The sequence below is a fragment of the Lates calcarifer genome, linkage group LG23 (genome assembly GCF_001640805.2).
Source record: "Lates calcarifer isolate ASB-BC8 linkage group LG23, TLL_Latcal_v3, whole genome shotgun sequence".
Taxonomy (NCBI): Eukaryota; Metazoa; Chordata; class Actinopteri; family Centropomidae; genus Lates; species Lates calcarifer.
Window position 1 is genome coordinate 13,266,223 of NC_066855.1, and position 24,840 is coordinate 13,291,062.

The 24,840-nt window shown below is 40.3% G+C and overlaps 1 protein-coding gene across 3 annotated transcripts; it reads left to right on the forward strand.

Annotated features, from left to right (window-relative positions):
• The first annotated feature begins 8,806 nt into the window (after positions 1–8,806).
• entpd1 (ectonucleoside triphosphate diphosphohydrolase 1) lies at positions 8,807–24,833 on the forward strand. 3 transcript variants are annotated; one of them, XM_051066525.1, is made up of 11 exons: positions 8,807–8,990; positions 13,109–13,143; positions 16,977–17,104; positions 17,616–17,733; positions 19,405–19,555; positions 19,943–20,102; positions 20,225–20,428; positions 20,583–20,840; positions 21,519–21,635; positions 21,774–21,911; positions 24,203–24,833. In XM_051066525.1, the coding sequence occupies exons 3-11, from the start codon at positions 16,979–16,981 to the stop codon at positions 24,407–24,409; spliced, it is 1,479 nt and encodes a 492-aa protein (XP_050922482.1). In that variant the 5' UTR covers positions 8,807–8,990; positions 13,109–13,143; positions 16,977–16,978; the 3' UTR covers positions 24,410–24,833. The 3 variants fall into 3 exon arrangements, with proteins under 3 accessions (XP_050922482.1, XP_018554742.1, XP_018554741.1); XM_018699226.2 differs by lacking the exon at positions 13,109–13,143; XM_018699225.2 differs by lacking the exons at positions 8,807–8,990; positions 13,109–13,143 and adding an exon at positions 9,017–9,163.
• Positions 24,834–24,840: the final 7 nt, after the last annotated feature.

Here is a 24,840-nt window from a genome sequence, read left to right on the forward strand (position 1 = left end):
ATTAACACTGCAACTAACTTTTTTTCTATTATCAATTAATCTGCAATGGTTTACTTGATCAGTTGGTATTATTTGGTCCATACGGTGCCAGAAAACAGTAAAAAAAAAAATATATATATATATATATATATATATATACTGAATTATATCAATCAAACAACGCCTACAAGATGTCCTCAAAAAGGTACACTTCACTTCAGTAAATGGTCCAAATGATCCAATATCTCATCAAAAATCAAAGATTAGAGAAAAAGTCCAAAATCTCTCATCATGTCTGTTCATCAATGCTGGAGCTAGCCAAAGTGGGGAAGTACCCCTCAGAAAAACATAGAGCAAGAATATGAAAACATCAGGTTCTGTGCCAACAAGGAAAGAGAATACAATATGGTGGATGTTCAACAACTGAAGGCGATTTAGTTTAAAAAAACCACAACCGACTATCACAGACACAAAAACCTCAAACTAATTCAAAACATGCACAAAAACAAAGAGGCTCAGCCTTTCCTGCTTTTCAGTAACAAAAAACTGGAAATACATCACCACTGAAGATAACTTGAGTATTCTCTTCAACACCCACAAGTTACAGTTACAGTTTCAACCAACAGGGAGCGATGTACCTCAAACTATACTTAGATTAGAAATTCTCTCACAAGAAACTGCTTTCCACTACATTTCAAGACATTTCCAAATAAACTTTACAAACACCAAAAGCACATACTTCAGATTGACGCATGATATGTGAGGAGGATTGATCTCCTACTTCTACACAAAAATGCAAGCTTATGTAAAAGCCTTCATCCATGTGATTGCCACCAGTCAATAACAGGGAGGAGCAAATTTGAGCTATTTTTGCCAAACAATCATGTTTCTTATTTTGCAGAAAACTCAAGTGACAAAAAGACTCTTTGTTGACAATTTCCACTTCCTCAGGGACTCGGTGCCATGGTAACGCTCCTCAGCGGGAGGGGCTGTAGCCCAAAAAAAGGTCAGCATGAGTGAAGAGGTCATATGAATTATGTATTAACCCTAACTGACTCCTGTATTTTGATTGACCCCTAACTAATTCGGTTTTGTCATTTACAATGCTTCCCATTTTCTTTCTAATATATTATGGAACATGAGTCATTTATTAGCCTGGTGGCCTGAGCTGTGACCTCTCAAGATGAAATGCTTTCATGTGTGGCTTGGAAACAAATTTCTGATTACACTCTGAATGTCAAATAAAGTCCCCTCACTTGTTCGGCCTGTCACGTTATCCCAAATACGCACACAGTCCTTTCACTGTTTCTTGCATGGAATGTGAATTCAAAAGCACAAATATGTGAGAATTTACCATTGGGAACTACAAACATGTTGTAATCTCACATGGAATCCATCTTTTTTTTTTTTTTTTTTTTACATTTTTCAAGAAATATTGTAAAATATACCTAATATGCCTAAGGTTGTTAAGACTTTTTTAATTTACAGTTATTAATAAAGCTGAATCAGTCCACATACTTTCTCCATATAAAACACAAATTCTGACATTATTTTAAATATTAAGCAACAACATGTCATTTCAAAGTGCTCCTCAAGCAGATCATTGGGGATTACTGCCACACAAGACATGAGGAGTTGGTCTTTGCTGATACAAGACAACCGATTATGGCCATACTAGCAGGTCTGTGAGACTGAAGTTTGGCATAGAACAGAGCTTTGAGCTAGATGCTAATCTTAGTTTGCATGAAACACAAAGTACAGCTGAAGCTGATGGGAATGTGATTAATTCTGAAGGTATCTGGTCATAAACCAAAGTAACTGATAAGTATTTACTCTCTGTCAAATGGCAATCCATCCAATAGTTGTTGAGACATGTCTCACAAAACCACAAATTTCAACCTCATGGTGGCACTTGAAGAAAAATCAGGGGATCACCAAAGTCATTACGATTCATCCTCTAGGAACCATGAATGTCTGTTATCCAGTAGTTGTTGAGATATTTCAAAAAGTAAAGAAAGCTGGAAAAAAAGGAAGATACAAGAGCCTGAATTTTTGAAAAATTCTATATGCTACAAAAGCGTGGTTTGTAAGATGTCAGCCCAACCATAACAGCACAGTATTTTCTTTTGCCTCGGTGTGGTTGTGGCTGCTAAAAAGAGACACAGCATAGAGAGTACCACTAATAACCTAAGGATGAACTGGAGATGTCTGTCTCTCTGTCTCTGGATGTTATCTACTTCTCATCTCTGGGAGTCCTCATTGGCTTGATAATGACTTCTTGTTAGATTTGTTCTCTCACCCTCTCTTCCTCTTTGGTTTTCGCTTTCACAGCGCAGCATCTTGCTATGCTGAAAACATTCTCAACATATGCTTTAAGACTTACCCTAACTCAATCAGACAGCTCTTACTGGGATGTTAATGTGACACAATACCCTCCAAAATGCATTACAAGTGTTATCCTATTCCTCCCTTGTTCCATCAGGCTAATATGCTTTTAAAGCCTCTTTTTCAGGAAATCCAGTGCACACTGCTGAAGCAAGTGCTTGGTTTGGGCCAAAGTGTTTGAAAATAAAAAATATATTGAAAGGGACCAGTTAAAAGACAGTACAACAAAATCATAGCTGGTATGTATGCCACTCGTGGAATATGCTCTGAGGCTGCTTACTTTAGTGCTGAGAGATAAATAGGATAAATTAAAAGACTAAAACCAATAGAGCATTAGTCCATCTCTTAATGCCCTTCAACTCCCCTGCCCTGCTTTATAGTTCTAAGCCACAATCTTATTGATTCCTACTGAAGACATAAAATTTTAAGAATGTGTCGAAAATACATTTCTTTTTTTAAAGTGAAATTTCCTACAACTGGGAATTGTTTCCTTCCTGAGGAGGACATACAGTAAATGGCAATAAATTTATCGAAAGTCTGTCTAGCAGTTGTTGTGACCATACATTCATGGTGGAATAAGAGGAAAAGTCAGGGGATCAAAGGGGATGAAGATCATCTGTGGACAATGAATACTTTACAAAATTACAAAATTTAAAGCTAATCCATCCTGTAGATGTTGAGATATGTAACTGAAGAGGTTAAACTTTGGACTTGCTGATGACAGCAAAAGAAAAATCAGGGGATTACCAAAGTTATTAGGATTCATCCTCTGGTACCATCTGTACCAAATTCCATGGAAATCCAACAAATAGTTGTCAACATACTTCAGTTGTTGTAATAATTTCTGAATGTTGTAATGGCTTCTTTGTAACTACTTTGTATGTCAGCATTTAGAGAACTTTACTTGTGCGGCAGAATCAACAGTAGGTTTCTCAGGTTCTTTTTCTTTTCTGGGAAAGATGCAACTGTATCTTGTCTTGTCTCAAAGGAATTCTGTGCTCAACTGCCATCGTAGTATGTGTGTGTGCTAAAGGGGGCAGGTAGCTCATTTGCTGGCTATAAATATACTTTAACATAAATCTACCAGGGATAATTAAATGCTACAGACAGGACTAGACTTGTGGTATTGTGTATTGTAGCTTATTTCCACCTATTGCACAATACAGTTTAACTAACACTCACTGGGTATTAATTCTTCCTTTCGTTATAAACAGCATTTTACTGAAAATTCAGCAACACAGTTTAGATCAAAGTGATGGATCAACAGGGAGACATCGATAGCCCTCATGCTCCTTCTTTCATGTTGGAGCAAACATTCTAGCAGCAGCATATTCTCTTATCTTCAGCTGGTTGTTTTTTTTGTTTTTTTGTTTTTTGACAATGGCATGAATATGTTTTTGCGTCATTATAGAAACAAAACCTCATTTTCACAATGTGCCTTGGATGATTAAAACCTCAGTGATGCTTCTTGTAAGAAGGATTGAGATCTCTTAAGGACAATGCAATTTAAAGGTGTGACTTATCAGTATAACTATATTATTGAAAGCTACATTTCTTATGACCAAGTGTTATAAGTGAGTAGATATGTCAAATTGTAGAGGGCTGTAAAACTAACCATGAGGAACACCACACCTATTTTTCTGATTTAAAGTTACTTAGGGAGATGTAAAAGTCCCAACTTTCAAAACTGCAGATAAATCATGTTGGCCACAGTTAAAATATTATCAACTGTGACAAATCAAATGAACCACAACAGAAAACTATACTGGCATTATTGCTCAGGTCACTGACATCTTTCACAAGCTAACTGTACTACAGTTTGCATGAAAACCTGACTGGGAAAAATCCAATTAAAGCTGCTTGAGGATCGCATCTAACCAAGAAAAGGGAAGTTGGTTACAGGCCTATTATTTCTAATTACAGGGTTAACTTCAATATTTTATTGCTTTGTGAACATTGTTGATGAGATGCTGCTTTAATGAAGTCCAATAAAGGCAAAAAAACAATAAGACATAAGAACATAATTATTCTGTGAAGACAGAAAGAGTCATTACCAACAGGGCTGCAAACTACATCTCACATTAATTCTCACATGTAAATGAGAGACACAGTAGTGTAACAGCATACAGCGTAGCTTACTCATGTGAGCGTAGCTATCAATGTAGTATATCTTTGCATGAATGTTGTATCATTTTGTTCAGTTCTTTAGGTTGCTTCTACTTGTTACTATAATTGCATGTATTATTCTTGTTAGATAATAGATGCTTCCATGCAAATTCTACCCATGTGTTACTCTATATGTCAAGGACCACAATGGAAATGGAGCCTAAAACTAATAAACTAAACCACTAAGTGAATTTCCCCACAGGATAACCTCCAGTGGTTGTACATTATCAGAGTGCTTACTGGCAGCCCTATAGAGTTCCTTGTACATCAGGGTTAAACAGCCAAACAGCATCACAGGATACAGACTGTAGGGCGGTGGTCAAACACCACAGAGTCAGTGACCAGAGGGGAGGAAGTTAAAAAAAATCTCTTTGATGCATATGTTATAAAAGGAGGAAACAGAGGCTGACTGTAGCCGAGATGCTTTAAATATGACCCTGTCCGGCCCTCTCCTCGCTCTAGCGATAGTGCTGTCACTCCTGATTCATTTGAGAAGTGGCATGTCTGGTAAAAGTCAATGAATATTTCTTTATCCACAACCTTTGAAACCACAGCAGAAAATGACCTATGCTTTTGAAATGAATTTGGAGGGTTAGGTTTGCCATCCTTTGGAGAAACGGTGGTGCCAAGAAACAACACAAGCTGATCTCTAATAAACAGTTAGGGTCTATCCTTGACTGCCATTTTGTTTTTGTTTTGTTTTTTTGTTTTGTTTTAACAAATTCCTTAATGATGGTTGCATGTGGCCACGGTTGACTGATAGCTCTTCTGTTATTGCCAACAGACAGCTTAAATTAAAATATGTACAGTCTATTCAGTTTAAAACATCAACAAAACCTCAGTCAGGAAATTAAATACATCAGGAGCTACAGCATTCCCTGACTATGCAGCTTGTTGAGATCTGTCATTAGAGTGACAGCATATATGACCAGAATAATGTACATGGTGCCTTTTTAAGAGGTCAGCATAGATTAACAGATGACACTACACATGAAATATTGTTATTATGGTTGAATTTCATTAAACAACTGCTCTCTAACTAAAAGCCCTCCAGGCGCCAGTCAGGGAAAGAGGGCATAGAATTAAAAGTCTGATTTATGATTGATATATTTCAGTGATTGCTGATTGAGTATTGCATGTGGTCCCACAAATACACAAGCCTTGCTTTGTGACCTTCTTCTCTCCCTCTCTCCTCTTCCATCAGGCTTTTCCTTCCTATTTCTCTGAGGAACTGTTAGATGTTGCATCAACTGACGACTTAGAAAATGAGGAAACAATGAGAATTGTGAAAGGCCTTAAAAAAGCAGACGCACTGCCACTACATTCTGCTCACAACTGCTTCAGCACGTTTGCAGTATTTCAGATGACACTCATCCTTTTTTGTTCTTTTTTACTTCTTGTGGTGTTGATACAGGAATGTGCAATAGACATTACAATGTATCAAATTCTCCCGCAAACAAAATCACAAATACGTTTTGTCCTACCAGTACTACTGGAAACTACTCTCTGTTAAATCCTCAGCAAATTCTATGGTATACGAACAAACAGGGTGAGTCCTTTAAGGCTGTGTCTCAGTAAACACCAGTGATGTCTTATTGCCAGCTCAAGTCAGGCGTGCATATCAAAACCTACAAGTACTCCAGATGGTAGACCCTGAATATTAGATTATCTTCTTGCTTACTCAAGGATGAAAGGGTGTGGTCTCTCTAGCGACAAATAAACCAGTGCCAACAGTTAGGACTTTGGCTGTGAATGTCACGAATCACATGCTGATGAGGTAATCATTTTGTGTTGAGCAGGAGGTAAATGTCAAGCGATTTGGGTTGGACTGATCAAGGGTCAATAAATGTTTGATAGAATTCATTTTCATGCTTGGATAGCATGCACAGAAATTAATCACAAACTGCCAACCACAAAATCCAATAATTTCTTCACTGTGCTCTGAGTTTTGTCTGCATCAGCCTGCTACTGTTGCAGCGCTGCTCTCCCTGAGGACAGACTGGCAAAATTCACAAAGTTTCAAGTAATACGTTTCTGTAGCTGATCACTTCACCTCAACTTCAACAAGAATCACATTCCTCTGGTCAAATTTTCCCCAGTATCATATCAATAAATTAAGCTTATCAGCTTCAGTAATCTGTTCCAGTAATCTGATCAGGTACCTTGCGAAAATTAAGGTGCATCAAATTGAGTAGATACAGCTATTAGTTCTAAGTGTCAACTAAGATTAAGAGTCTGTGCATGCTTTTTTCAGCCCTACAACAAAGGGTACTTGCCTTAACCAACCCTTTTGCTGACATTACGACATTCAAAGCATAACTTAAAGGGAACCGTTTGATATTGAGAGAGATATGCTGATTCACCTTCCTGTCAAGCGTTGGATGAGAAGCTGATACCGCTCTCATGTACATACAGTAAATACAAGGCTACATTGGATAATTGGCCCACTAAGTCTTTTGAGTTCTACACCATGGTAATGTTGGATGGCACGATTAGGTAAGGTTGCTTGCCGAAAAGCTGCTGCTTTACTTTACAATGACAACCAATTTGTGGACTCACCTACCTACTAGCATTCCTCCCAAATGACTAAATTTGTCAGAACTTGACTAGCATCATATTTACAATACTGATATGAGAGTGGCATTTATATTCTCATCTAACTCTCAAAAAGATGGAAAATAATTGCATTTCTAACTACTCCTTAACAGATGGGTGCTTAGGAGCTACTTGAACAAATTAAATGGCACTCTAATGGACTAGAGGGACAATTGTGGAGACCAGAAGGTCCTTCAGGCTCATCAGACCAACCAGATCAGCACTTGGACTAACTAGAGATGTTCTTGTACCAAGTAGAGGGACACTGTGACTGACTAGAGGGGTACTTAAACTCAGGCACTCAGAGCATAAGTAGAAGAGGCAGTGAGCCCCCCACCCCCCACCCTTCACTGTGCACACCACTGGATAGACATATTTACGTGACTAATGAAGATTTTCACATTTAGTGACAGACTGATGGAGCGTTTACAGATTTAAGCGGAGCAATAGGACATTGCTGCCATCTTGAAGGAGATACTCTGCACGTCATTTAGAATATCATTAAGTGAGGATTATCATTGTCATAATAATGTGTTTTTCTTCCACAACTGCACAAAACACTGGCAGAGCTCCAAGGAAAATAATACCTCCGTCTGTGGTCCCACCATAATAATAATAATTTTTTAAAAACCCTACAAGAAAACAAAGCATTGCCCAACACCACTTGTACTGATTGCGCTATACACTTTAGCAGTCATACTGATCACGCCCCATACATTAACTGCTTTCTGCTGATGGCGGCAGAATTTTTTCTCATACCAGTGGCAGTGCTGAGAAGTGGAGGCTTATTGTTATGGTTAAAGTGTACCCATGGGTGTAAATTTGAATTGGACCCCACCACCATCCCCACCTTCCCCCAGTGACCATGACTTACAAAAATAGACAGGGCTTTGTTTTTTTTGTTTTTTTGGCCTTGATAAATGTGTTCAACAAGCACACACACACACAACACACAGGTGGCAGTGTCGATGTCACAGCCCTGGGCTCAAGGTTTGTTTATCATCCTGAACTGAAAGCTTCCGGCTCTGCATGTACAAACCTTACATAATGCCTCTAGTTTACTTTAAAGACTATATTTGAGGTTAAAGACTTCAGTAGAGCTATTAAGAGTTTCCACTGAGTTAAGATTACATCTATAAAAACAAGGGTGCTTGGTATCAAGGATTCAAGCAGAAGACTGAGTTCACCCGCTGCTTTTTCTCTAATTTCCCTCCAGCTTCAGCTCCAGCTCCCATCTAGATCTAACACTGCTTTCATGTTTGACCCACTTTACAAGACGGAGACAATGACAAAGAGAAAGAGAGGCAGAAGGAAAATGATTTTTAAAAAAAAGGCACAAGTGGAGAGGGAGAGTGGAGGAGTTAAGGCAGAGACAGATTAGGAAGGAGATGCAGATAGTGGGGAAAATGAAAAAATGCAGGAAGAGTGGGTAAAAGTGACAGCGGTAGAGGGAATGACAAAGGTGTAGACAGAGAGAGAGAGAGAGAGAGAGAGAGAGAGAGAGAGAGAGAGAGAGAGAGAGAAAGAGAGAGAGAGAGAGAGAGAGAGAGAGAGAGAAAGGGGTAAACAGAAGGCACAGCTAAAAGCGCCTGGGAAGGAGGGGAGTGGGCTGAGCGGGAGGGAGGAGGGAAGCTCTGCTTCTCCTAATAAAGCGAGTGTATGTGAAAGGAGGTACTGAAAAACGTTACACTGAGCAGAGAGCTGTGTTACCAGAGAGAGAGAGAGAGAGAGAGAGAGAGAGAGAGAGAGAGAGAGAGAGGAAGAGAGAGGATTAGAGTGAGAGAGAGAGGGAGACAGAGAGAGGGGCAAAGAATAGAAAGAGCATTGTGTTGCTGCTGAGAGAGAACCCATGTCCGCACAAAGAGGTAGGTGTACTGCTATGGCTGGCACACACACACATATACACACACGCGCAGAAACACACAGAAATTCAAATACACACACATGCATGCACGCGGGAGAGCAGGAGGTCTTTATCACCCGGTGTATCCAGCAGTAGGATGTTCCAGCAGTCCGTACAGTAACTGTAAAGTATCAGGTGAGTGTGTGTTCACTTCTAACTGTGTGACTTCCTTTATTGCATGTAGCAGCTGTGTAGCAGTGTGGGGAAGGTGTGTGACATTTCTATAGAATGTGCCTGAGGGTGCGCACAGGCAGCATAAGCAGGTGCCTGTGCATGTGTGTGTGTTTTTGCATGTGGGATTTAGTTGAGTTGAGAGGGTGTGTGTGATTATTTCACAGGAGGATGAACACAGTGGCACACTTACACATGATACTCTCAAGATCACGTGAGGTTTATGGTAGTTTATCAGGCACAGTGCATATGACCGATCATAACTGAGCAACATTATCTGATTAACTGAATATATGTATGGGGGTTAAAGTTTAATTGTCAATAAATCTGACAATATGAGACAATCTTTATACTGATGGCTCCATTGAGCAATTAGGTAATTATCAGTATGAACCAGACTGGGATCTGCATTTGTTGACAAGTCTACTGCATACAATAGGAGCTGAGCCAAATATTATTTGGACCCAAAAAGTTTGTTTTACACTACAAAAGTATCAATGAATTCAAATATTTGTATAAAGAAGTCACATTTGCTAATGTTTGGTCACTGATACCTTATCTGAAGTTTCACAGTAAGATGCGTGGTTTCTGTGAGTTCCAGTAATGGGTGTGAAAGCAGGAATCTTTGTAAATTTGGGTGACCTGACCCTTTAATATTAACTGAGCCCAGTATTGTTTGAATCTAAAAAGTTTGTTTTATGCTGTTTCGGTATCAGTGAATTCAAGAAAGTCAAATTTGATTATGCAAAGTGACTGATACCTTATCTAAACTATCAAGACACATAACTCTCTACGTAGATTAAAGGGCCAGTTCAACCAATTACAAAAAAAGCATGTAGGTAATTTTGTGTGACATTTTCTTTAAACATATCTGCCTCTGTGTCCACCCCAACACAGTGGAGGTGAATACAATTTCAGAGCTGTGAACACCACAAATGAAACTCTATTCACCTCCACTAATTGCTGAGGAGGCAAATCTCACAGAATCTCATAGATTTTTGGTTTTGCTTTTAGGTGGCTTGACCCTTTAATATTAACTGAACACAGTACTATTTGCACCTAAAAAAGTGTGTTTTGGACTAGGTATCAGTGAATTCAAGAATGTTTGGACAATTTGAAAAATGTATACGAAAGCTTCTGTTAAGTGACTGATACCTTATCTGAGCTGTCGAGATAAAGCAACTTGCCCTCCATGCAGATGAAAGCAAACACCATGTCATTACTGTGGGAAGTGAATTAGATCTAAGGCTACATTCCAGTTAGAAATGTTCAGCAACACGCTTTGGCACTGACACAGCGACGACCATAATTTTTTTCTCTGCTGAAGGTCAGGGTAGACCGACCCAGGGTTAGTGTCAGTATGTCCTGGCCGATGGGCTAGGACAGACTGAACACCACCAAGGAAAGATCACTTCCTTTTGGGGACTGGAGATGCTTCCTTTCTCATCATATGACGCTGCAAGAGGTTCCCTTTTTCAGGAAAAGCCAGACATTTGGCTGCTGTTTCACAACAGCCCAAGCAAGAGTATTTCTAAAGCTGCAAAGTCAGTGTAGGACAAACAAAAGCTTGTCTGATTAATATGAAAAGGTTGACGCAAGAAGCCCTTTGACAGTTCAAGAACAGTGTGTACTGAGGGGTTGGGGGGGAGGGATGCATTACGTAGGTCTTTGTGGTTTATACATGTGCTTGTATACATGTACATGCTTTATCTAAGAAATAACATGGTCCATTTCCTCTGAAGCACATAATTAAGAATAATAATTCAATGTAGGATTCAGTTCATATACATCATTATAAAGTGCTTTCTATTCAAAATTATTATGTCTTCCACCATTTATAGGAAATAGGTCTTGGTCATTAGATTATGCCTAAAGGTTTGAGTATGTGAGTATTTAATAGACATAATTAAGTACAATTTTCAGGTGATGGCTATTTAATACAGTATTGTCCACATTTCAGAGGAAAATATTCCACTTTTTACTGCACTGCATTTGTTTGACAGTTGTAGTTTGTAATTAAATATAATATATAATATTTATAACATTCCATTACTAATTTTGTCCTGTAGCACCTTATTTTCTTCTGTCTTTCTGTTGCACTTAAACATTTGAAGCAATGACTAACTTTGGATACTTAGTTAAATTTTACAGCTGATACTCTTGTCTTGCTAATTTTACTTAACTGATGGATTTACTGTAAAAGCATGTTTCACCATGGCATTAGGCCAGTTGTGGTGACTACGTCTATGTGACATGTATTACGTTTGCAGGCTCATGATTTATCAGAGCCAAACCACCAAAGCAAGACAACTAATTTAAGACCTGCCTTACAGAGACACTGTCTCATTCGGCCGTCATTATAAAACCACACACTTGATCCCCAAGTGTGTCACCCTTTGATTCATTGCTGAACGCAAAGCATTTTCAGAATCTGCTGATTCAAAAGGCCCTCCTCCTCCTTCTCTCTTTCTCTTCCTGTCTTTGGGTTTTGTATCTCTACATCGCAGATTTATGAGTTACAGATCAACATGGGTGGTGATGTTATGTCATAGGTCATAAAAGTTAGAGTGAACTCCACAGTTGTGTACCTTTGTATGGGGAAGGAGTTTTAGCACAAATTACGAACTGTACATCTTGCCTTTTAATTATGTATGTGTGGCCATGTGTATTTGTATAAGCACTCACATGTGTAAAAACCACTTTGAACTTTAGACTTTTTCTAAAGTGAAACCACGTTGGCTTGTCTAACATCTTAACTTTGGCTAGTTTAGAATCAGGGGTTAAGTTTCAAGATTGCATTTAGGTGAACAAGGACTACATAAAAGTTTAAGGATTAGGGGAAGAATGTTGTTTATGGTCATTATGAGGCAAGAAGAATGTGTGTGTTAGGCAATAAAAATGGCTGTGAATGTTATTGAATGTGTCAGACTTGTTGAATGTTGTTTTTTTGTAGGTAAATGACTGAATGCTGTTCATCTAAACAACACTCTTTTCTACTGCAGTCAATAAGTTAATGGTCTCGAGTCTGTATCCTACAGTGCTTCCTTCCTGATAACTAAAAGTTGGTTGAAGCATGCACTTATGCTTTTTATTTACTTTGCTTGCTAAGGAAATCTAAAATTCTTAAAATATTTGCATTAAACTCAAAAAAGGTCTCAGGAAGATGCACTGAGTGATAGCAGATGTCATGTTTTCCACTTCTGCTCCTCTGTGTTCTCTTTTCCCCACCACCCTGTCTTTTCGCTATGTCGCAGATTGAACAATCCTGGCCTCACCTTAACAATACATTTGTGTTTACAGAAGGGTCAGAGACGGAAAGACTGTGCCATGCGCATGTGCGTGGAAGTGTGTGCCCGTGTCGACGTGTATTTGTGTGTCTGCAAATCTGTGTGCCTGTGAACAAAAGATTGTTTGTGTGTCTTTGTGTGTGCATGAGCACAGCTTTGGAAAGTGAGGACATTTTGGTTGGTCCTCCCGTCTTCACACAGTTGTTCAAAGGGTATGACTTTTAGGGTTAGGATTAGATCAGGTTTAGGGTAAAGCCAAGATTTGGGGCTAGGTGTGTAGTTGGGATTATTATAGGGAATGCTTATGACAATAAAATTCCTCTCAAGTACAAGTGTACAAACCTGTGAGTTTGTGTGGCCTAAAGGCCTGCGTTCCAGTCTGTGTTGATGTTTGAAGAGAGTTCCTTGATGATTTCATGTACTTAATTTGCTGCTCAGGTAAGCCCTGTTTTCTGTCTCGACGTGTGTTTGTGGTTACGTGTCTGTATCTGTTTTGTCGGCTGCCAGCAACAACATTACCACTAAGTGATAACACATGATGAAACCGAGTTTTCTGAAAGCCAATTGAAGAAGGACTCTAGCTAGAGACTAAATGTTCCATCTGTTGCTAAACTCTTTGCAGACTTGACAGTGACAGGAAGGAAGGGCGAGATTCAGGTCAGTCCAGACTATTTTTACAGCTCTACTATAACCACTTCCCTTCACAGACTTTGTTTTGTGCTATAAAAAAGCAGGTGTTTTATAATTGGACTCAGCTGTCATTAATGGAATCATTCATTAATAGTAGGGCTGGTTGTTTACTTCAACAAGCAGACACATCACAGATGTTCTCATAAATTCTACATAAGCTACACAAACAGCATGTGAAGATGATGTATCACAAGTACACATACTGTATGTGGCAGTCACATAGTCTTTTCTTGCTTCATTGCGGCTGCACGCCTTCGAGGAAATGTTTGATGAATTCTGTAATCCCACTGAAGCAAGATGCTGGTCTTGTATGATGTACCCCAGAAAGTAATGCTGTCAGGGTTAGTGGTTGGACCTCCTCTATTGTTGGCACTGGTTGAGCTTTTGATGGCTGACACCAGTGTGGGGACTGTTATTTAGCTGGTGTCTGAGTCTTGTGTGTTGACAGATAAAACAGTTATAGATTTTTTTATTTCACTACCACTGAATTCCCAATACTTTCCAAGTATGTGCACTTGTGTTTACTTAATAATCAAGTAATCAAACGTAAATTTAAGCAAATTAGAGTTTCAAAAGAAGAAAAACTAATTGACTGAACAAACTTTTATAGCTTCACTCAAAAAAATTAAGAGTTTAAATTTGTCTAAAATTTGTGAACACAGAACATTTGTCACTGTAGAAAGCCATCTGAAACATAATTTAGATGGAAAGAATGCGTTCCACCTACACAATAACCCAGACACTATTTTATTGCAAGTTTTTTCCTTTTTAATGTAACTGCTATCGACCAAGTGGTATAAAAAGCTGTCTCCAAAATGGAAGTGCAAGATATTGAAACTTAAAAACAAGAACATTTGGGGGTATATTTGTTTGACTGATGGGTGCCTCAGTTTGATATCAGTAGTTGCCTATTGTTTGTCCCAGCTCAGCTACACCCTAGTTTCCTCTGCTTTGCCCAGATTTAATTCCATTATGTGGCAACACTGGAGACAATTAGTGAACCTAAATCCAATCATGACAGATCCAATTAGAAGCCTAGGAGTGAACATCACAAAACATACATGCTTTCATAATTTTATTACTCACATCTAAAGGAGTCTAAGTGTCAGAGGGTCAGCCATGTGCGGGGTCATTTGTGCCTGAAGTAGTCTGATATCTTTGACATATCTCTCTCTCTTTTATACTTACTTACATTTTAGGTGTGATGGTTTTTACAGTTAACTTTTTTGTTTTAGAATTACATTTTGTGCAGTTCATTTTAGGCAATTCAATCCAAAAAAATCGGCAAGATATATTGGCCTGACTATAATAATTTCTATGAGACACGTGGGATGCTACACTGACAATTACAAAGAAAGATTTCAGATATGAGATAAAAGTATGCTCACTTAGAGAATACAAGGTGAATAAATAAACAGCCAGACCTTATCTGGTTTAGAGAGACCCAGGGTAATGTTTTAAAAAACAAAAAAACAAATAGCTGTGAACTTTGGTTCTTTGCTTGAAAGTAGCAAGTCATGGTCAAACAATTACAGGATACTTTCTGGTGTGTGTGTGATTCCTTAATGTGGGAGGCTTTGAGTCATACTGTTCTCTCTAAGGAGGAAGGTTCAGGAATGATAAGTGATATAAATGAGAAGTTAACAGTAATATTTTAGTGCGCGTTATAAAATGAGGATCTATGTACATTCGTGAGTGTATCGAGAGAGGAAAAGAACAGACTGGATCTGTGCATTGACCAACAAATTTGCAGGCAAGTCATGTTTCGGGTCTGCACACACACTAACTCTCCAGCAATCCCCATTCTTCTCACACACACACACACACACACACCACACACACACACACACACACACACACACACACACACACACAGAGACAGATAGACACATGGCTTGAGAGAAAAGCAGGGGATCCCGATCCGTCACAGAGATGACATCACAGCCTGCCAGTAATAAAAAAAAACAGCCAAACAAGGGAGTCCCCACTTCCCCTCCTTCCTACACATCCCAAGGAATGAACAGGGAGAGAGAGTAGTGCTGGGGCAAGTGGCTCTCATTAGTTCACACAGTGAGGGAGAGAGGTAGGGAGAGGGAGGGAGGGGGAGGGGGAGGGAGAGAGAGAGAGAGAGAGAGAGAGAGTCCCTTTTAAGGGATTCACATGCACACGAGAGTGCACTGACACACGCACAAATACACTTTAGCTGTGTCTCCATAGTGACCGGGCTTTGCTGCCCCAGCTTGGGGAGGAAATGCCAAACTCAGTGCTTCAGAGCTGCTCCACCAGAAATACACATACACATACACATACACATACACATACACAGCTCTATTCTAATCCTCTGTCCAGCCACGATGGAAAAACCTCCCCTCTTATCACTCTGCTACCTCCCCTCTGTCCATTCTCTCCTCTTCCTGTTCTCCCATATTTTCCTCTCCCTTCCACTTCCACCCTCTGCACCTCACCCCCTTTCCCTCTCTACCCCCCATCACCCACACACACACACACCCCCCCCTCCTCTTACCCTCTCTCTCTGTCTCTCTCCCCCTCCTCAGTGGTAAGTTCATCGAAGTAGACAACAGAGGTAAGTGCTCTTTTCTGCTCTGTTCACCGTTGGTTATCTGCTTTAATGTGGTTTAAGTTTCAGTTTTTGTGTTTTCCCACACTAGACAAAGGTCAGTTTGACTATCATTGCTGCAAGTCCTGCTGATGCAGCGCAGCAGACACACAGCTATGTGTATGTGTATGTGTGTGTGTGAGAGTGTCCTCATGAATTGTGTACTGCACAGTCTCTAGTCAGGTACTTTCTACAGTGTGTGTATTTACTTTCCGATCTGTCATGTGCACCTACATAGTGTCTGACAGTTTACTTACCTTGGTAATAGTCAAACAACCACGTGTGTGCTTGTGTGGGTGTTGTGTTGTGTGCATGTGTGAGAGAGAGAGTGTGTGTGTGTGTGTACTTTACAATTCAGGCTGGTATCTTGTTCATCTGTGTTTTCCATCACAGTAGCCTTGTGAATGCAGACAGCCTGCTAAACCCTTTTTGTCCCTTTATAAAACTGAATGTATAAGCACATATGGGGGGGGGGGGTGCATCTCTGTGTTTCACCTCCCATTAGTGAACAGTGGAAACTCAGTGAGTAGTTAGGAAGGAATGGGAGCCAAACAAAATAGTATTAGACACAGTTGACAAATATATTCAGGATTAATGATACAGGATGTTTCAGTTATTACTTACTGTTTGCTAACACTGGCTCATTGCTATAGTTTTAATCATAATAATAGGTCAACATTTCCACAGTGTACAAGTTCTCTTATCTCATGTTTTGTGTAAACAGCCCGACTTGTTTCCTCATCATTTTTCAAAGTGGAAAATCTTGATCTTTCAGCATTAGCAAAGTATTTTGGTGTTGTCGGAGGGGGAGACCCTTTTAAATGTGCTGTGGCTGAAATAACAACACTCCCCCCTAGAATCAATGACTAGCTTGGCATGAGTTCAGACACACCCAATCAGAAATCCATCTGTAGTCCTTGGTTACAAAACAATACAATTAAACACTTCCCGCAACCCCCAGACAGGCTCTCTCTCATACATACAAAGACACATGCTGTGACATCACTCACATCTGGATGCAAGACTTGGCTAACACACGCCCACTTTCTCTTTCCAATGTGTCCCCTTCTTCCCCTTCTCTACCCCCGGCAACTCTCTTGCCTCATCTCTCCCTCTTTCCTTCCTTCCTTCCTTCCTATCTGTCTGTCTGTCTGTCTGTCTGTCTCTCCGCCCCCGCTCTCAGAGATGAAAGAGAAGAACCCATGGCACACGCCTGTGACCATCATCATCACTGTGATTGGTGTCATAGCGATTGTTGCCTTGGTGACGGTCGCAGTTTTGCAGAACAGGCCTCTCCTCCAAAAGTACAAGGTATGGTAGAGGAAAATACTAAAATACTGTAGCCTGCTCTCCCTGTGTGGGAGCCCACAGCATTACAGTAGGATCTCAGTCCAAAGTGCACAAGCCAAATATGGTCTCTTGTCGATATGACCTCAACCTGTACTACTGGTTCTAGAAACCCATCACCAAATATGGCCAGTGGCTGCTGATAAGGATATTAAATCACCATTCCCTTTTGCCACAAATGCAGCCCAGTTTTAGTCTTACCACTACTATTCATTACAGTCTCTGGGGTGCTGTTTTATTAAATAAAACATCTTCATGTAGGAATGACTTCCATGGCTGCCAAGGACTGCAGAATCTTCTGATGTTGTACAAGCACAAACATAAATACGCACATAGCATGAAATTCACCATGAGATGGAGGATAATCCCCATCACATTTACACTGAATGTTTAAAATGTATGTCTGGAGGGAAGTCACCCAGAGTTAGTGTTACTGAGCAGTGAACTGGAATTCCTCCTTCTGTCTCCACCACAGTATGGGATTGTACTGGACGCTGGATCCTCCCACACAGCTCTGTATATCTACGAGTGGCCAGCAGAGAAGGATAACAACACTGGCAGAGTCGAACAGACACATTCCTGCAAAGTCAAAGGTACGGTATGCTGCTCAGTGTGTCACACATGGACACACTTGGCGTACGACCTCTAATACATACTAATACAGATATACTGTATAAGTGAGTGCAATCCTAAGCTTACATGAACATGCAAACATGTTTCTATATCTCACTTAACTTAACTTAATTCTGCCGTCTTCAAATGTCTTTGTTTAGTCCAAAACCATTCAATTCTGGTCAGTAGTTTAGCTGGAAAAATGATGATCAGTTCATCAATTACCAAAAAAGTAGCAGATTATGTTTTGTCCCTCCACTACTTGATCAACTGACTCATCACTCCAGCTCTAAACTGGTTACCTTCTATATAAAACTTGCAGGGCATCTGCAGCCAAAATCTATTTATTAAAAAACTCATTAACATTTACAACTCCAGACCTGATAGATTACTATATTGGAAGAACCCTTTATTAATCATTTGCTAACATTTATGGGCTCGGATGTGATGGCTCATTATAAACCCATTACGATGTACTAATGCAATACTCACTTTGTGATAAGCTGCCAAAAAAGTATTGGGTTTAGCTTTTCTAAAAAGTCATTCATTCAGTCTGTAAATATTGATAAGTTGTTGATAAAGGGATTTTGGTCCAGATGTTCTGCAGCTTTTTTTAAAGTGGAATGGTCCTTGGATGGCAAGCCAAGTTAAATATGAAGCTAGAGCCAGCTGGGCTAGTTTAGCTTAGTTGTGCCAATGTCACACTGACAACAAGACTCCAGGAAATTGAAAAAAAAAATTGTTAAACAAATGAGACATGACATGTTTTTTTAACCTGTCAACTTTTTTAACCCTTTAAGATAGCCGTTTCCCCCTTGCTTCTGATCTGTATGCTACTGACTCTCTCATCTAACTGTCAGCAAGAGAGAAAATGTGTGTTTCCCCTTTACATGCAGGACTACTCCTTTATCACTAACATCAAGAATAATAATCCAAATATGTCAGTGGAAAGTGCCTCATGCAAAAAGGAACCATCTTATGCAACCAGTTGTTTTTGCTGAATTATTAAAGCGTGCTACAAGACAGACAGGTCTATCAAACTGACTGCTGCTGTTAGCTTCTCTTCTGTAAGTTGATTTAACTACTGCTTTTATCTATCAAAGCACAGCTGGAGTGTGATGGCCTCCTTTGTCATGTAATTTACATCAGTTATCAAAGTGTAAAGTAGAGCCCTTTCATAGGCACCAGACAGTGGATTCCTGCAGATAATAGATCAACACACTTCTATGAGTAAGGTTTGCTATGGTGTCCAGCTGTTGTGCTGAAGTTTTTTTTTCCCCTCAATGAAACTATACTTGTGACCTTTTTTTAAAAGATTATTGTCTTTCTTAGCAACCAGTCTAGAGGATGAGTGTCACAGACAGTGTATAAGAGAGTGTTGTGAGATGAATTTAAGCAATGCTGGTTTTCATGGGATTTGTGAACAGCCAGAAAACAGAGTCACACCATGCAAAACCCCAGCAGAGCATCTCAGGCGTATGGACTTGCCTAAGGGATGACCTGCACAGTACATAACTGTACTTGCTTAAAGATGACCTTACATTCCTAAGCAGGCTAGCATCTCTGAACTCAAGGGTCTCATTATGTTTTATGGTCACTAAATTTAGGCTGAACGACTTCACCCTCCTCTTGACATTTTGTTCTTCTTGCAGGTCCAGGTATCTCCAGCTATGCGGCTGCTCCATGGAAGGCAGGAGAGTCTCTGAGAGACTGCATGCGGGAGGCCAAGCTACAAGTCCCAAAAAAAAGACACCACGAGACCCCTCTCTATCTGGGAGCGACTGCGGGAATGAGACTGCTCAAGTACGGCTCACATCTACACACACACACACACACACACACACACACACATTCCCATAATCAAACATGAAATGTACATAAAAATAAAAAAATAAAAAAAACAAAAACCACAGTAGGCCTTTTCATGCTGACACTGGTGTGACCATGTCCCAACCTCAACTCTGTAATTGTTTTTGCAGTCAAAGCACTGCTATCTGTAGCCTTTCCATCCGCTTTTCCATCATCTTGATGTGATTTATCGCTACATGAGCTCTACTGCTAGAACAGCGAATATATTACAGTCAAATCCATTTTATACGACACAGTCAATTTATTATTTATGTGCTGCTGTATTGATTTGAATTATGGATGTGAACCAATCTAATGAATTTGTGTTGTGTGTGCATGCAGTAAAGAGGACAGCTCAGCATCAGACCTGGTTTTTAAGGCTGTGGAAGAAACCCTGCAAAAGTCCCCCTTTTCCTTTCAGGGAGCAAGAATCTTAAGTGGCCAGGAGGAGGGCGCCTTCGGCTGGGTCACAGTCAACTACTTGGACGATCGCCTCAAGCAGGTCTGCACACGTACAGAGCATCTGCATATGCAAGTCTGTCCACTTTCAGATGTGCTTTGTGTGCGTCAGTCCGCGCGCTCCCGCTGTGCGCCAACTTCAATGCCTTTTTGTCTCCACTGCAGGGCCTGGAAACCACAGGCGCGCTTGATCTTGGTGGGGCCTCCACTCAGATTAGCTTTGTATCCGATAATTATGACGGCTCTGAGTCACCCAGCAACGCCGTGACCTTTCGACTCTATGGAAACGACTATAACCTGTACACTCACAGCTTCCTGTGTTACGGGAAAGACCAAGCACTACGAATGACGTTGGCACAACAGACTCAGGTAAACTTCTGACTTACCTCTGTCAGCATTAATTTCAATCTAATCAAACCTGAGATGATGCAAGACTTATATGAGAGACTAATCCAATAATTAATTACAATTAGCTTCCCCTTTGTGTCTATTACACTGCTTTATCTCACTCTCTCTCTCCTAGGGTTCAAGTTCAGAAATATCAGATCCTTGTTTCCACCCTGGCTACACAGACACAAGGAACTACTCAGTCCTCTATGACAGCCCCTGCGTGTCAAGCAGGAAACCCCAGGGAGCACCTGCAACCTTCATTCACCGTGGAATAGGGAACTTCCAACAATGCCAGGCGTTCGTGAAAAGCGTCTTCAACTTTACGCACTGCAAATACAGCCGGTGTTCTTTCAATGGGGTCTTCCAGCCACTTTTGCAGGGGCCATTCGGGGTAGGGTAACACAGTCATCACCGTTAATTTATCAGCATATGTCAGTAACCATAGAGCAGCTGTGTGTTGTGTTGTAACCTCAGAGAGGTTACACAACATACAGATCTATCTGTTGTCATCTTTAAAGGCCAACGTTCACTGAGCTACTTCTGTTTGGAGCATGACTCGGGAAATTTTTGGTGAACAAGCAGCAAGCAGTAAAAATGTTCCTGATCTGCATCAGAATACATGATCTCCTTAAAATTAACCAGTAAAGTAACTGCTTTAAGTTTCAACTGATTCAAATTACAGGCAAAAAAAAAAAGGCATCTGGCCATGCAGATATTTCTTGGTTTTATTTCATGTCTCTTAGTTTTCTGCCATCATACTATTATAAAGAAAGTGAATAGCATTTTATTTGTGGTGTACAAAGCACTGTAAACTTGCATGTGACAAAAACAGTGTCTCTCAGTTACTCTGAAGAATCCATATCTTACTGCGTGAACAATTTCCCTGGAACTAAATATGAATTACATCAGAGTCAGGGGGCAGGAACAGACACACAGGTCAATTATTGAGAATTTATCTTAGCATTTATAAATATTTATAAATTGATTGCTTCATTTGCTAAAGATATCAAGATGCATTCTTTTGCTTTTGCCTCATCTCTCTCTCTCTCTCTCCCCTCTCCAATTCAAGGCTTTCTCCGCTTACTACTTTGTGATGAACTTCCTCAATCTGACCGATACATCCATCCATTCACTGGAAACTGTCAAGGAAAAGCTAACAAGCTACTGCGCTACCCCATGGGATCAGGTAGGGGAATTTTCATGCATCAGCTGCACACACAAAAAATGTCCTGTCATATTTGTTGACATTCATGCCCTATCTATGTTGCCCGGTCTTCCTATTCTAAACACTGACAATGTTGCTGTATTTGAACCACTCCTACAGTTAAGACAGCGGTATCCAGATGTAAAAATAAAATACCTGGCTGAGTATTGTTTCTCCGGCACGTACATCCTCACCCTGCTTACAGAAGGATACAACTTCACCTCAGAGAACTACTCCAACATAAAATTCATCAAGAAGGTCAGTAGATCACTTTCTGCTTCCTAAGACTCATGCCCTCTTTTGATTTAAGTCATATTCTGTGGACCACTAACATCCTGTGGGTGTTGCACAAGTGTGCCCTTGTGCTTCTATATTTATGATGACCTTTTGGTTTCAGACCTTGCCAGTGAGTCATTTTAACTGCTTCCTTAAAAGGTCTTTTTCTATACTTTCAGGGTTTTAGGATTAAGGTTAGAATAATGTTGCCAGGTTGCTATGCTACATCCTGGCCTCAGCATTACACTTTGGCCAGCCATCTTTTCTCGTCTTAGTAACCACTCAGGATCTCATATCCCACTTTAAAACATGAATTTGAATACCACTAAGGGTGGCTAAAAAGATTATACTAGAACATTCATTTTGAATAACTAATCAAATTATCCAGTCACAGTTTCAGTCTAGAAAACCTCAGAATAACTTTATCAAACAATTTTAAGACACTTACGTACGCACTTCCTCAACCTGCCAAAAATACTTATCAAGGAAGTGACCCTTATAGAAAATGGTTACACAGTTATATTTTGCTGAAAAGACTCAAGTATACCGAGTAAAACGGACAAAATTGACTTTTACTTTATGTAATTTCTACCTTAGTGGTCAAAGAGAACTGCAATTTGCCTCGCATCAACCCATTCAAATACACACCAGTGCATACAACCCGTGTGTATATTTACGTGGCTTACATGCAGGGCCTAAGCATCAGGGTTTAGTATTTTGCTCAAGGACACTGAAACATAGGAGCGATTGTTGCAGCTTCAGTAAACAAGACAGTCAATATACAGTGTATTATCTGCCAGGAACGAGAACTGAAGTGAGCCAATACATTACAAACCCCCTAACAATGGCACCATCAACAGGGAAAACACCAGCCAATGCAGCCTACAGGAAGAGTAACTGCCACTACTTGGTCATTAAAGCAATAAAGCATAATGCACATGCCACATTGCAACCATACAGCAAGATATTGGCTCATCTGCTATGATAAATTATTTAACCACCGACGCAAATTGTGTGATTTAACAGCATAACTTTAAAGCAGCGTAAAATCGCACGCGTGGGCAATAGACCACATTCAAATAATTCAAGCTAAATTCAAGTCATTTCAATCTAAACATCAGCAGTGCAGCCTCATAGCAGCTTACAAGTATTATCAAGCCAAAAAAACCCAAGCACAAGCAGCACAGGAGCAGGCTCTTACCTTGGACCCAGGATTAGTGACGAGTGGAATCAGGTGAGTGGTTCCTCAACGCCAGTGGTAGTTTTCTACTGAACACTGCGAAACTCAGCTCCCTCTCCTGTCCTGGAACCTGAACCAGCCGACCACAGAGTCTCTGAAGGACAGAGGACACAAGTATGATAAAGTCGCCAAAAATGTGGGTTGAGAAAAGGCCGACAGTTGCAAGAAGCAAGCAACATTGACACTGTACCTGCAGGGTGTCGCTCAGAAGTGTCAGACCGTAAAGTCCGCGTCATGCACCTGCATGAATATGATTGGACCATAGATCTTGCTACGCTTTCTTCTTCTTCTTCTTCTTCTTCTTCTTCTTCTTCTTCTTCTTTAGGTTTTAACGTAGGTTTGTAGCCTAAACATTGCACTGCCACCCACTAGAGTTAGTTAACACTTAAATGTCCAGGCTTTTAAAGTCCTGCTCTCATTAAGAAGCTAACCAAGCACCACACTCCAGTATATTCTCAACACCCTCTCCTGTTAGCCCCAATCTGTTCATTTCTTCCATCATGTCCTTTTCTCTCTGCTTCATATTTCCTACAATTACCAAGTACATGCTCTACAGTCTCGCAACCTTACTTGTTAGGTGGTAGCTAAGCAGCTGAGAATAAGCCTGTAATAGTGATTTTATGGAAGACTACAAACATCATGTGGTGTATGTGGATCCAGAAAACAGCTTCATTGGTTTTTATTGCTTCTGACAAAGAATCAAATCTCTGAACTCAACTGGAGGAATGAACACCACTCCTACAAACTTAATTTGGTATTTTGGTGGTTGGTTGGTTGGTTGGTTGGTCACCACGCATAGATTTTCAGTTGGGTTTAGATCTGGTGACTGTAAAGGCTGTAGCATATGATCATTGATGTTTTTTCTGTCAGTCAGCCCTTGTGTGTATGGAAGCATCTGTGTTGCTTTTGTTCTCTCCACTTGTTATTTTTTTTCCTTAAATTTTGCCCCCCATCTGTATTCAGTTACAGTACAAATAGTTTGCACATCAGTGACTGACAGTGGTAGTTTTCCCTCTTCTTGTGCTGTGTCCAGATTAAAGGCAGTGATGCAGGCTGGACGCTGGGCTACATGTTGAATCTGACCAACATGATTCCAGCCGAAGCTCCTGACACCCCCATTCTGCCCCACGCCAGCTACGTCTCCATCGTCTCCATCATGGCGATAGTGATCTTCTTCCTCTTCATCCTCAGCCTGCGCCCCCTCTGGCCCCGTTGCTCCAAGCAGCCGCAGATCGTATAAACGCACATACATACACACACACACACACACACACACACATACTGTGTGTACAAGCGATGGTGATGGATGGAGTGTGTGTGAGGGATTGCGAGCGTGTTGGTGAGGGCTATTTTACCAATTTGTGAATAAGCAAGTCAACGTTACACTTTCCAGCCTTTGTGAGGATGTCAAAGGTCAACGTCTGCTGCAACAACAGTCCTGCAGCACATATGGATTCAAGGACATTTCAGTGTGACAGATGTTTTCTCCCACTGGGGAGCGAGCTCTTCTTCCCTGGTTGAAGGGCATTTGCTGTGGTTGTGTGTGAGTGTGTATGAATGTATGCATTTGAATGTGTGTACCCACATCAGTCTGCATGTATGTGTCTTGAATTATGATGTGAATATGATAATGTATAAATAAAATAACCCAAGTTTATATAAAATGTTTGA